At 46.7% G+C, this 13,556-nt stretch overlaps 2 protein-coding genes across 8 annotated transcripts in view; one reads left to right on the top strand and one right to left on the bottom strand.

The window, feature by feature from the left end:
• Positions 1–1,839: 1,839 nt before the first annotated feature.
• Positions 1,840–9,621, top strand: AUNIP (aurora kinase A and ninein interacting protein). Of its 3 annotated transcripts, none has more exons than XM_048825489.2 (4): positions 1,840–1,912; positions 5,671–5,777; positions 6,208–6,361; positions 8,303–9,621. In XM_048825489.2, exons 2-4 carry the CDS (start codon positions 5,685–5,687, stop codon positions 9,358–9,360), a joined length of 1,305 nt encoding a protein of 434 aa, XP_048681446.2. In that variant the 5' UTR covers positions 1,840–1,912; positions 5,671–5,684; the 3' UTR covers positions 9,361–9,621. The 3 variants fall into 3 exon arrangements, with proteins under 3 accessions (XP_048681446.2, XP_048681444.2, XP_074977413.1); XM_048825487.2 differs by having other exon boundaries at positions 1,852–1,912; positions 5,646–5,777; XM_075121312.1 differs by having other exon boundaries at positions 1,874–1,912; positions 5,649–5,777.
• MTFR1L (mitochondrial fission regulator 1 like) overlaps positions 7,749–13,556 on the bottom strand; it is a 23,185-nt gene continuing 17,377 nt past the window's right edge. For all 5 annotated transcript variants that reach the window (XR_007353355.2, XM_075121313.1, XM_048825490.2 and 2 more), the window contains exon 7: positions 7,749–12,829. Coding sequence is in view for 4 of the 5 variants with exons in the window: in XM_075121313.1 (XP_074977414.1) it covers positions 12,724–12,829 (106 nt within the window). In the remaining variant the exon portion in view is untranslated. The remainder of the gene's footprint in view (positions 12,830–13,556) is intronic.

Raw genomic sequence — 13,556 nt, 5'->3', positions numbered from 1 at the left:
TTGTAGCCATGATGTTGGTCCCAGAAAATGAGAGATGCAAGGTGGGTGAGGTGGTATCTTTTGTTGGACCAAACTCTGTCGGTGAAAGAGACAAGCTTTTGAGCTCTGCAGAGCTCTTGTTCACAGCTGGGAAAGACACTGGGAGACACTCCAATTACCTTTCCCAGACCTGAAGAAGAGCTCTGCGGAGCTCAAAAGCTTGTCTCTTTCACCAACAGAAGTTGGTCCAACAAAAGATATTGCCACACCCACCTTGTCCCTCTCTTAATCTACCATGTTCGATTCCAGTTTGCTGCATCATATGACAAACAGCACTTGTTGGGTTTCATCCAGTGGCTGAAACAACAGCTGAGTGGGTTTACATTGGGTCTAATCAGGTTAGTACTGTGTGTTTGTTTAGAGGATCTGGTATCTTGCTGCAATAGGCTGAGTACAAAAACCTCAAGACCATTAATTGTAAACATATGACAAAACTTCCCCTTTACACTTCACTTTATTTGTGTTTTTAGGTGCAATGTTTTTGACAAACCTTTTAAAAATCAACTAGCTTTAAGGAAAAATTTCTGCCCTGCTCCTCTTACTGGTGCCATGGTGATGGACCCAGCAGTGGAGGATAATTGGGTTACACAGGAGCACAGATCCACCCTGATGGAACACACTTCAGGAGTAGGGTGCTAGTTTTTAACTCCTAGTTTACAAACGTTCTCCCCTTACCCAATCTGCAAAGCAATTGAGAAATCCCTCCCTCCCTGCCTCCCATCTTTATGCAATGTTGGGCTTGGCTTTGTCTGTTGCCCGTTTATAACAATAAATAGGAGCCATTTGTCCCATAGCTAGCCCATCCTGCGGAAGAGAAATTCACCCTGAGGCAGAGAGCATGTGCATGACCATCTGCCTTTTCGAAAGCTTTAACAAGTAAAATGTGGGGGCTTCATCACCCTCTGCTGTGGGGTGAACTTAACCTTTGTTAAATGGAGTCAGTAAAAACAGATGCAAACCTAGTGCGTGGTGTAAACCTTCCACCGCCCCCAGTGGCATGATGATTTCAAGGCAGGGCTGGGCTATGCTTAGGGGGCCTGAGCACCCCCACGCTATGCATAGTAAATAATTCTATGATGAGGGGGGAGGGGGAAGCAGGGTGGAGCTCAGGCAGAATGGGTGTCTTTGTACAGCACCTAGGATGGTGGCAGGCCATGCTTGGGGGGCCTGTGCACTACCATGCTAGAGCCTCGGTGCTCCCCGCTCCCGGCTACGCCTTGCTCCGTCCTGCCTCCCCACCCACAGTGGGCCTGACCGATCCCTCTGGGAGCTTATCGCAGCGCCGCAGCTGCTTCCCGGGCCGCCGCCCCTTCTCCTTCTGACTGCTCCCAGGGGGGCGGGACCTGGTACCGCTAGGTACAGCTGCCCCGAGAGCCGCCCTGCCCTGTAATTATTGACTGCTCATCGTGTGGGTGTGCACAGGACCCCTTTGTGCTCGGTGCTGTACAAACACACCCATTCTGCCTAAATTCCACCCTCCTCCTCCCTCATCACAGAATTATTTACTGTGCACGGACCCCTTAAGCATGGCCCAGCCCCTGCTCCCCCCCCGGCTGCTAGGCGCTGGATAAACACATGCGGCCTGAGCTGCACCCCGCCCCCTTTGTGAGATTGTTGACTTCTCATAGTTCCGCCACGCGGGGGCGGGTCCCTGGGACGCCTCGCTCCGCAGCGCCCAATTAGGGACCGGGGCGCCGGGCGCGCGCGCGGAGAGCCGAGTCTAACCCCGCCCCTCGCTGCGGCCGCGCGGGGCAGGGGCGGGGCCTAGCCGGCCGCTGTGATTGGCCCCTCTCCCGGCCAGCCCGCCCCCCCCCCGTGCCGGGCGGGAAGGGAAGCTGCTCGGCGGGAGAGGTCGTTGGCCGCCGCTAGCCCGGTGAGGGCCGGTGCGGGGCGTTTGTGGGGGAGCTCGCCGCCGTTCAGAGCCCCCCGGAGGAACCATGGGCGGGGAGCTCAGAGCGGGGGGGCTCAGGAGGGGCTGGGAGCGAGGGGGCAGGGGGCTCGGAGCGGGGGGGTTCAGGAGAGGCTGGGAGCGAGGGGGCGGGGGGCTCAGAGCGGGGGGGCTCAGGAGGGGCTGGGAGCGAGGGGGCTGGGAGCGAGGGGGCGGGGAGCTCAGAGCGAGGGGGCGGGGGGCTCAGGAGGGGCTGGGAGCGAGGGGGCGGGGGGCTCAGAGCGGGGGGGCTCAGGAGGGGCTGGGAGCGAGGGGGCGGGGGGCTCAGAGCGGGGGGGCTCAGGAGGGGCTGGGAGCGAGGGGGCGGGGGGCTCGGAGGGGCTGGGAGCGAGGGGGCGGGGAGCTCAGAGCGAGGGGCGGGGGGCTCAGGAGGGGCTGGGAGCGAGGGGGCGGGGAGCTCAGAGCGGGGGGTTCAGGAGAGGCTGGGAGCGAGGGGGCAGGGGGCTCAGAGCGGGGGGGCTCAGGAGGGGCTGGGAGCGAGGGGGTGGGGGGCTCAGGAGGGGCTGGGGTGAGGTGGGTTGCGAGGCTGGGATGAGGCACGGATGGGGAGCTGGGGAGCTCAGAGCGGAGGGCTCAGGAAGAGCTGGGAGTAAGGGAACGGGGGGCTCAGGAGGGGCTGGGAGCAAGGGGGCGGGGGGCTCAGAGCGGGGGGGCTCAGGAGGGGCTGGGAGCGAGGGGGCGGGGGGCTCAGAGCGGGGGGGCTCAGGAGGGGCTGGGGCGGGGGGCTCAGAGCGGGGGGGCTCAGGAGGGGCTGGGAGCGAGGGGGCGGGGGGCTCAGAGCGGGGGGGGGGCTCAGGAGGGGCTGGGAGCGAAGGGGCGGGGGGCTCAGGAGGGGCTGGGGTGAGGTGGGTTGCGAGGCTGGGATGAGGCACGGATGGGGAGCGGGGGGCTCAGGAAGGGCTGGGAGTAAGGGGACGGGGGGCTCAGGAGGGGCTGGGAGCAAGGGGGCGGGGGGCTCAGAGCGTGGTGGGCTCAGGAGGGGCTGGGAGCAAGGAGGTGGGGGGCTCAGGAAGGGTTGGGGTGAGGTGGGTTGCGAGGCTGGGATGAGGAGCGGATGGGGAGCTGGGGGCTCAGGAAGGGCTGGGAGCAAGCAGCAGTGGGCGGGGGGAGCACGCAAGGGGCTTATCCAGCCTGTTCTTGAACATCTGGAGTGGTGGGGAGCGCCCCCCCACCTCCCTTAGCATCTTTCCTGGGAGTTCAAAAGTTTTCCTACCAGCTCACCTAGATCTCCCTTGCTGCCCATCAAGCCCATTACTCCTTGTCCTGCCTTCACAGGCTGCTGAGAACAATCGGTCTCTTTTTCACAGCCCCTCACATATGTGATGGCTGCTATCCCGTCCCCCCTCAGTCTCCAGACTAGGTGTGCCCAGGTTATTTTAACCTTTCTTCATAGGTCAGGTTTCTAAACGTTTTATCATGTTTGTTGAGCTCCTCTGGACTCGCTTCAGTTTGTCCCCATCTTTCCTATGGTGCGGTGCCCAGAAATGGGTCCAGTACTCCAGCTGTGGCCTCCCCAGTGCTGAATAGAGTGGGACAGTTACCGCCCATATCTTCCATGTAACCTCCAGATCCTTTCCAGCAGTACTACCACCCTGGTCTTTTATTTGAATTTTTCCTTTCTACATAAAATACGTTGCACTTATCTCTATTGAATTTCGTCTTGTTGAATTCAATCACTTCTCCAATTTAAGGTCCTTTTGAATTCTAATCCTGTCTGCCAGAGTGCTTGCAACATCTCCCAGCTTGATGTCATCTCCAGAATTTATAAGCATGCTCTCCAGTTCATTTTCTAAGTTGTTAATGAAAATCTTGAATATTATTAGACCCAGGACTGACCCCTTAGGGATCCCATGAGATATGTCCTCCCAGTTTGACAGTGAACCATGGAAAACCATGCTGCATGTGGTCTTTCAACCAGTTGTGCACCCACCTTATAATAATTACATATAGATGGCATTTCCCTAGTTTGCTTATCAAAATGTCATGTGAAATTGTGTCAAAAACCTTATTAAAATCAAGATATATCCCCTCTACAGCTTCCCCCCCCCCCATCCACTAGGCTAGTAAACCTGACAAAGTCATGCTGGCTAGTCTTTATAACTGTTATCCTCTAGGTACTTACAGATTGATTGTTCAATAATTTGTTCTAGCACCTTTCCAGGTATCAAAGTTAGGCTGACTGGACTATAATTCCCTGGGTCCTCTTTGTTCCCCTTTTTAAAGATAAGGTACTATGTTTGCCCTTCTTCAGTCTTCTAGGACCTTAACTATCCTCCATGAGTTCTCAAGATAATTGCTAATGGTTCTCAGATTGCTTCATCTAGTTTATTAAGAACCAAAGGATGAATTTCAGCAGGCCTTGTCAACTTGAATACATATAACTTTATATAAATATTCTTTAACCTGTTCTTTCCCTATTTTGGCTTATGTTCCTTCCCCCTTGTTGTTAATATTGTGTTGAGTATCTGCTCACCCTTAACCTTTCCAGGGAAGACTGAAGCAAAATAGGCATTAAATACCTCAGCCTTCTTGATGTCATCAGTTATTTGCTCTCCTTTCCCACTAAGTTGAGGACCTACACTTTCCTTCATCTTTCTCCTAATATGTTTAAAGAATCTCTTCTTACTGGGTTTTATGTCCCCTGGCATGTGTAACTCCTTTCATGCTTGAGCCTTTCTGATTTTGTCCCTACATGCTTGTGCTGTTTTTTTGTACGCCACCGTGGCAATTTGTCCATGTTTCCACTTTTTGTAGGATTCCTTTTTGATTTTCAGGTCATTAAAGAGCTGCTGATGGAGCCTTATTGGCCTTCCTATGCCCCTTTCTCTCGCACTGCCCTGGGCCATAGGCCCTTGTCTCATCTCCTCCCTGCAGATCAGCTATTGACCATTCACCGTGGCCCTGTTTAAAACACAACAGTGCATGCAGCACCAGTATAGACATGCAGCTTCTGAGCTACTTCACAGGATATGTTCAGGTTGCAGCCATGGTGTGTGATTGCAGCTTGAGCAGACATACCCGGGCTAGGTAGTTTGGGTCCTGGAACAGTGAAGCAAAAGCAGTATAAGCTTCAGTGTGGACTAGGGCTCCCTCCCCCCTCCGAAAGTAACTACCCAGGTTTCTGGGCAAGTTCGTACAGCTAGTGCTGCCATGGTTTTGCTGCTCTGGGACTTGAGCTAGCTAGATGAGAGCTAGCTTGAGTACATCTCAGTTATTGCAATATATACATACCCACCGTGTGGCAGGTCTCACTGAAGCTAGGCGAACTCCAGTGTAGATAACTCCTATTAATTCTGCAGTGAAGCCATAGCCTCAAGTGTTTCCAGCAATTATAAATCCAGCTGTGCTAAGAACTGTGTGAAAGAGAAGCAGCAAAAGTTTTTAGGAGCAGCCAGTTACAAAGCACATCATCAAAATAATTATTTGGCACTTATACAGTAGATCTCAAAGGGCTTTCCAAGCAGTTACCAAATTATCCCTTGCTAAATGGGGTGCAAAGGATGAAATAACTTGCCCAAGGTCTCACAGTGAGTCAGTTTCGTATTGCTGTTGCCCACTCTCCCACTACTGCACTGGAAATTGTTCCTGTCCTCGCACAGAGTATATACAAGAACACTGCTAATGATGCTCTAGCCTGCCTTCTTATTTCACGCTGCAGCAGGTCCCTCATTATTTGTATACAGAAAAAGGATCAGCCATGAAATGTGTAAGAAAAAGAAGCACTGCGGAGCAGTTCGAGACTTGTGGCATCTGGCTGGACACTGCAAAGTTAAAGAAGCGCAAAATACAGGTAATAAATCTGTACTGTTTGTGATGTCATAGCTTTGTACAGCTCTTTACAAACCTAGTACACAATGTTCTCTGCCCTCAGGAGTTTACAATCCAAGTTAGAGGGCTCACATGCAGGGATGATATAGCATGGGAACAAGAGATTGGCAGAAGAAGCAGCTTAGAGTATTTTTACCTCTCCTTTTTTTAAAATGAGCCATCACTGAATTGTCTCAGACGTGGCAGAGGGGAGTATCCTAATAGAGACTAGCAGTGCAAAGAAGCAAGGAAAAAAGGTGAAGAGGTAGGAAATGTGGCTTATTGGGGAAGAGGGTTGTTCAAGCAGTGTGATACAACTGTAGACGAAAGGAGATAAAGGGAATAACAAGGAGAGGGGAGTTATGTCACTGTTAACAAGTTAAATTCACTCTAGCACTTCTCTCCCCACCCAGACTCTTGTATCCAAGCCAACTTCAAACACGCCAAATCCACTTCTTGAGAGGAACTGTAATAGTCACATTTCAGTTAATTTTACTCAGACAAGACTTTCTCAGCCATACACCAGGCAAACTACCATCTCTTCGTTCTTCAGCATTCAACCAACAGGTACTGTAGAGCAATTTTTGTGCGCTCACACACGCCCACACACACAACTTTTTAATATGGCAAAGTTATAGTGAAACATTATATCATGCTACATTATATGTTACTTATTCAGGATCAGGTTAATATTCACAGAACCTGGCTAAAAATTATGGCTTGCTGGCTGGGGAGTCTTCCTCCTCTGAGTACACTCGAAAGATTGACCAAATCTCTGTGCATACATATATATATATATATATTTTCCTGACAGGACAGAAAAACCACCTAGTCTCATTTTAAGGCATTTTGCACGGGCAGAGACAGAGAATGCCTTTACTAGTGTGCAGTTAGGAGTCTGGACACTTTCCAGCATTGCTTCTGTCAGGTAGCCTAAAGTAGATTAGAGGCTAAATAGCATGGGATGGGTAAATCTGACCCAAAATGAACAAAGACCATTCAGATCCATTCCCACGTTTGCCAGATTGTATTCCCTACTAACGTTAAAGGCTGGGATTAACCTAAAAGAATTAGGTGCCAAATTCATCCCATGTGTTTTTATAAATTTGGAACTGATGCTACAATTCACTGTTTGTGCAACACTCCCATTGATTTAAACAGGAGCATTGTGCTGTGGAAGGGCTACAGGATCAGGACCTTTATTGGGAAGGGTAGCATGTTAACCCTGAAGTCTTGAAGCTGAGAGGAAATGGCAGGGGAAGGAGTGTACTCATACTATGGACACATCTCTAATTGGTTTAGTCAACTGGGTCCATCTAGTGTCGTTGAATTTTATCTAACATGGTATTTCAGCTCAGAAACGCTGACTGCGAGCTAAGCCATGGCTCAGTTTATGATGAAAAGTGCTTTTTACATTTGTGTGCTCTGGCTGTTGGAGCGAGCGCAACAATGGCCTGTGGGGAGCTGAGCCTAGTAATCTTGCATGATATTTGTTTAAACACATGCACACATTACTCTGAGTGAGTCTGATTTTTATTTGTCTCGAGTGGGCCGGGCTTGTAGTAGTGCCATTCAGCCTCTGCTTATGCTTTGTGCTGTTTCCTGCTCCCTGTGGATTTACTGCATGAAGGCCACTATCCTTTCATTCAGTATAGATTCCGATGGCAAGATTTAGAGACTTCCCTGCAGTAATTTCTACAAAGTTTTCTATTGCTGTGTAAATATTAACTCTTTATTCTGAAATTGAGAAAAAGCTAGAATCTTGAGGTAGGATTTAGAAATTACACTATTTCAAATGGTTTCAAAAGCAGAAGACTTATTCTGTTGTTTCTTTCCTCCGTTTGAAGAGATGATGAGGTGTCTGGAAAATTTTACAGTTCAGTTTTCCACATTCCTTGTGCATCACTAATTTCGAAAAGTGGAGCATCTTCTAGTAGTTAATCAATCACACCACTTTGTATCAGAGGAAGATTTATTAAATCTTAATTTCTATTGCACTATTCATTGGTAAAGCACTTCACAAATATACAGTGTCCTCAAAATCACTGCAGCCACCTTAGGTGTGGAAAGCAGAGGCATTACATAACTGTTAAATGGCACATCCTATTGAAAGTGTAAGGGGAACTTAAGGTAGGTGGAATGGCTTTACTCAAGTTGGAATTTGACTCTTCGTGGGAGGGAGGCCTGAGGAAGAGACAGAGCACCAAGGGGAGCTTGGAACTGCTCAGATGTCACTTCACTTCTCCCTCATGAGAGGCAGAACTTGCTTGACTGTCCTCTTCTTGCTTCACATATTGGACCGGCCCTCTCACTAATTTCTACAAGGAGGTAGAGCTATTAGGATGTTGTGAAACAGGGGAGAGTCTGGTCATGTCCAAATTAGTTAAAGGAGGGGTGGGGCACAGTGTAGAGTTATGGGAAGGGCATAATTGTGTGGTCACTCATCTTGAGTTTGAAAAGCTTGCATATCAGCTGTGTTGTCTTATTCAAATACATTGTTTTTTCCAGGTGAAAAGGATGATGAAGAAAACTTAAAGCCATATCCTCTTATGTCAAATAAAACACACCTAGGAAAAGGCTCTGATTTCTTGGCTGCCTCCTCTATGAAGAACTCGGGAGCTGCTAAGTTAGAGGAAGTCCAGGCACCAACCTTGAGCCCTCAGGAGGACAACATTCAGGAGTGTAGCCAGCTGCTTGTACAAAACACACAAGGCTTGAGCATTCCCCTGGTGAACTATAACTTCCCACAAGCACAGGCTAACGGCAGGAGTGAGCGCACAGCCATTGCAAGGACCTCCGCTGGTGAGACAGAAGACTCTGTCTCCATAAACTTCACCCAGGATTCAGAGGGCAATAGGGTTCTGGCTCACAGGAATTCAGCTGACTCATTCACTGGAAGTGTTTCTGTAGCAAATGGGATAATTTCAAGCAAGAGCAAGAGTTATTGGATAGGTGAGAAAGAGGCTCATTTGTGCTCCAAGAGGGGGATAACTAGAGTGGGTCTCAAACCTAAACACCTGATGAAGCAAGGTAGGAGGAGATGCAAAAACCTGCCCCCTCGTGGAATTTCTTTCATGGATTTCTCAGAGGTTGAGAATATAAGTCCTGTTCCCAAGGGTAACGAAGGCCAGCAGACCAATTGTCCTCTCTCCCAGGGGCGAAAAGCTAAAACAGAGCTTTTGAGAGACAGTAGTCAAAATTTTGCTGACTTTTGGACAAGAAATTCTCACAATATGGCTGGTTCAGCAGGAGAGCAGGGGGACAGTAAGAGTAGTCCTACCACACAGTTGTTTACCCAGGATTCAGAGGGATACAGAGTCATTTCTCACCAGTGCTTCTATGAGAATGTCAGATCTCCTTTGCAGAAAAAGTATCTACAGGACAAAACCAATTTTGTCCAGAGGGTGCCTAGCCCACCCTCTGTGGATTGCTTTAAAGTTTATTCTTCAGGGGCATTGGACAGGACTCCTTTAGCTACTACAGCCATTAATTTATGTGAGCCTGAGTCATGCTATGATTTGCTATTCACAGAGGATTCAGAAGGAAATAGAATTATCAAACATTGATTCAGTAGTAATTTTTTTCTGAATACAATGGGCTGCTGAAAAATTGACATTTTTTAATGTATGTGAAAATTCCTCTGCAGCCTCCACAGTGCATCACTTTCTTTAAGATACAAGGACTGTGTAAGCGTACACCTTGCATATATGGCCTTTGGCTACGAGTGGTATAGACCCACACACACAGGCTATTTATGCTGCATGCAGAATTGTTGTTGATTAAACAGAGATTATACATGTGCAAATAAAGTGATAATTTTATAGCAAGATGGGTTGTAATCAAGTTTCCACATCTGCTCCTACCCGTGCCCTGCTCATATGAACATAGGGACCATGTTGTCAAACATTGTATCTGTGTGACACCATCTATTTGCATGTTTGGCAAGGCTCTGGTTAGTGGTGGTGCTATATAAAAGGAAGCATGAAGGGTACTTCAATCCCACATTTGAAGAATAAGGACCTGTTACTTATTCAAGGGAAAAGAGACACCTTGCCATTGATTTGAATATTGCAGTATGTCTCAGAAGTCAGAGTCCACAAGCCTGAGGATCCACACTGTGTAGTCTAGTGTCTCACAACACATCTACAGGTGGATTATCTGCCCCCCAAATTTAGGTTCAGCTGCCCAGTCAAGTGTTTAATCATAACACAGTTGCTTGTGGAATTCACTGGTAGAGGATGTCACTAAAAGAGTCAAAAATGGACTGGACATGTATATAGCTAAGAACAGCCCTGAGAATATTTAAAAACAAGTTTGTAAAGGACACAGAGCCTCTTGTGTCAGCAGACAAAACAACCCCTAATTGACTAGTGTTATGAGCACTGGATCGAAGTTGCAAGCAACTTCCTATGAAGCATGTGGTACTGGTTACTTGACTAGATGGACCCCATGGTCTGCTGTATGGTAATTGTTACTATAGCAACAGAACAATATTTTGACTTAAAGGGAGTATGCACACTATAATGCTTCTTAAGGGGCACAGTTGTCAGCTATACATGTCCCTTCATTAAATTAGTAGGATTAAGCTACTTTGCTCAAAAGAAAAATCAAAGATCATCATCAGAAACTGTAGTTGTACCATCCCCACCCAAGGCAGCTGGTGTGAAGAAGGAAGAGGAGATGTACATAACAGGCATTTTAGACCTTGCAAGCCAAAGTTTGTAGCTGTGTACAGGGAGGGATCCTAGACGTTCAGTACTAATTGTGACTGCCACCAGCGTGCTTAAATAAAGCAAGAGTGCAGTGGCAGGTTTACTTATTTTAAAATAGAAACCTTGACCGTACCACTATTGCCAGATCTGGCTTCACAATCTGCAGGGCCCCACAACTGCCACAGTAAGGAGGGACAGCAAGAAAGTCAGTGTGTGACTTTTCTTGCTGGCCCTACCACCAGGGGCTTCTAACAGAGCAAGCTTCCTCCCTCTCTAAGCCAGTTACTGGCTGCAGGAGCGAATCTGGACTTGAAGTGAGGTTTTCCCCACACTGGTCACACCACCAGTGTAGGGAAGAATCTGGCTTAGGTACATTTGCATCTGTTTGGGGAGAGAGAGGCCAATTCACCCCATTCAGAAGCAGCATGATAGTATAGGGCAGGAAGATCACACAAAAGTGCAATCATTTGCATTAGCTGACCCTGTATTGTCACTTTTATGTGGGACTAGGCTCCCATGTTTTCCTCTGACAATACAGTATGGCCACAGCTGTGTAGATACAGATGCATTTTTGGGAAAACATGGCTAATCTTCCCTATTGACTCAGCAGAGGATTGCGTGTGTGTGTGTATAGAATTGTGCAATGGACCGTTGGAATATTATTCCACACCAAGGACTAAAATATGTGCCAGCCAGGCCACCCAGTTATACTCTCCCATCCTACAGAAGTGGTGATAAGTAGGAACTAATGGGGTTAGATACCAACTGTGTGTGGTGTGTTTCAGGCAGAATGACAATGTCATGTATAGTTTCCTGCAGCACAAATATTGTGGGAATTATGGTGTGGGAGCTGCTCACTCACCCCATTCCTGACACCCAATATTTTAAATAGGCATGCATTGAATTTTCAATTCTCTGCTGAGTTGCAAGGACAGTAGAGTGACTTCACAAGAAAGCAACACAGGAGAGACTAGGAAGAGGGAGCCACAGGACCCAGTAACTGCAGACAGACAGATGTCAAGTTGAGGCAACATGCAGCATGGTGATTCATGCCCTCTGCTGCAGCAGAAACAGCCCAAAACACCAATACTCTGCTATGAGCAACGTTTCAGATACCAGTACAAGCAGACAGAACCAGTCCTCCAAAAAAACCCAGCACAGCTGTTGACTATTGAGGAAACCTGCAAATATCATTGGAGAACTAAGTATAGGGATCCATTTATATAAAAGAATCATCATCATCTACCTTGAATACAGCTGAGAGACATATTAGCGCAGAATGACACTTCAACCAGTGACTTTGATTTAACTCTCTCCTTTCCTTTTCCCCACATGGTTTCCTACAGGACTCAACTCCTAGCTTTGATGATTCAGTAGATAAACTTTAAGTCACATTAACTGGACGAAATCCTTACTGAATTTTAATAAAGTTAATTGAATAAAAAGATCATTTTAATGAAACACATGGAATTCTTGACAAGTTACCTTAGGGCAGGATATAAGTGTCATGTAATGTGACTCGGGATATTTTGATCTTTCAAATATTACAAACTATTTGAAAGTCACTCACCAGTCTAGCAAATTGAGCTTGGTTAAATGGACTGATCATTCCCTTTAATGTCTCCCATCCCAAATGGGACAGGAAAGTAATTGGAAGAAACTTTAGGGAATGGAATCCTTTTTTGAGAAAATAATGTAAGCTCTTAAACCACCCTCGCTACAGTAAGAACTTCCTAAAAACTGACAGCCTAGAAGGAAGAAGCAATTTAGTTTCATTGATAGCTTTGCACCAGACTTTCCCTGAACGAAGAAAGAATTAGATGCTTTATGTCCATTTATATTATAAATTAGTAGCTAGTCATATTGCAACAAGACCATCATGAGTCAAATTAATGATTCAAGTTAAAGTCACCTTGGGGATAACACAGATAGGAAGATAACTTCATTTAGCATCACTCTGTAGAAGAATCTGTTACCAGCAATGCTTCAAAATATATGTGGAAAACAATTTCCTTTTTCTTAAAAAGTTTTTATATATTTAGAGACGTGGAAAACACTGCAAATCCATAGTTTCTTTCTTGAATAAGTTTCCAGTGCAGAAATCATTTCTAATCAGTAAAGAGGCAAAAAAGTTTTATCCTGAGGAAGGCAGCTACTGTGAAGAAAAATCTTAGGAGCACGATACACTTGCTTACAGATTTAAATGGAAGTGTAATGTCAGTTTTCTTTCATGGTTACATCTTCATCCTTTAGAGCAAATTTTCTTCTTAACACTTCTGATATAAGAACAGCGGGGTCTTCCTCCTTCAGTAAAGTTCGGTTCCTGATGGAGGATACAAAATTAACATATTAATTTGGGTAGAGATTCTCCAAAGGCTGCAGAGGACACTGTCTCTGCTAGGCCCAAGCTTTAGGATTTTGTTTAAAAAAATTGTTTTATAAACCAAATTATGAGAAAATGGTGCATCTCTGAAACCCCCTTTTTATTTAAGCATCTCACCGCAGCACTGGGAACCCTGACAGTCTGTCAGAGTTGGGTAAAGTTCAAATCCTGAATAGAAGACAAAGCGAATAGTTCATTAAGGCTGAGATTTTGCAAGCTGCCTAGGAAATGTAGAGACAGAGTTCCCATTAATTTCAAGGGGAAATTGTGCGGTCTAAATGCCCCTAGTGGTGTAGAAAATCTCAGTCTACATTTCATTCCCCCACCCCCAAATTTTAAATCTGAAGTGTTAACAACAGGTCAGAAGAAATGTGCAAAATACAAGCTGTATGCAGGCTGCCCCCCTTCTTTATTAAAACCAAAAGACATTACTTTGAACTGAAATAGTAGAACTAATTATCTACGATGATGTTAATTGTGAAATGGGTACACTGCTCACTTGCATGTCTTTGTACAATAAAAACAGGATTCTTCTGCTTTACCTCCCCTTTTCTCACATAATCCAACAATAGTCTTGCATGACAGGTAAGCAGTGGGTCCTGCGTTTTATGAGCCCTAGTGATCAGTTTACTTTACAAAAAGGGAGCCTACTTCACAAGAAACCAAA

Source organism: Caretta caretta, chromosome 19 (genome assembly GCF_965140235.1).
Source record: "Caretta caretta isolate rCarCar2 chromosome 19, rCarCar1.hap1, whole genome shotgun sequence".
In the NCBI taxonomy this organism is placed as follows: Eukaryota; Metazoa; Chordata; order Testudines; family Cheloniidae; genus Caretta; species Caretta caretta.
This window is presented reverse-complemented; position numbering and strand designations above follow the sequence as displayed.

What these genes read in the sequence shown, in the direction of transcription:
- AUNIP (XM_048825489.2), top strand. Translation starts at nt 5,685, where the DNA reads ATGAAATGTGTAAGAAAAAGAAGCACTGCGGAGCAGTTCGAGACTTGT. An exon ending in TAAAGAAGCGCAAAATACAG is followed by an intron (nt 5,778 to 6,207) that starts GTAATAAATCTG and finishes CTCCCCACCCAG; the next exon opens with ACTCTTGTATCCAAGCCAAC. An exon ending in CTTCAGCATTCAACCAACAG is followed by an intron (nt 6,362 to 8,302) that starts GTACTGTAGAGC and finishes TGTTTTTTCCAG; the next exon opens with GTGAAAAGGATGATGAAGAA.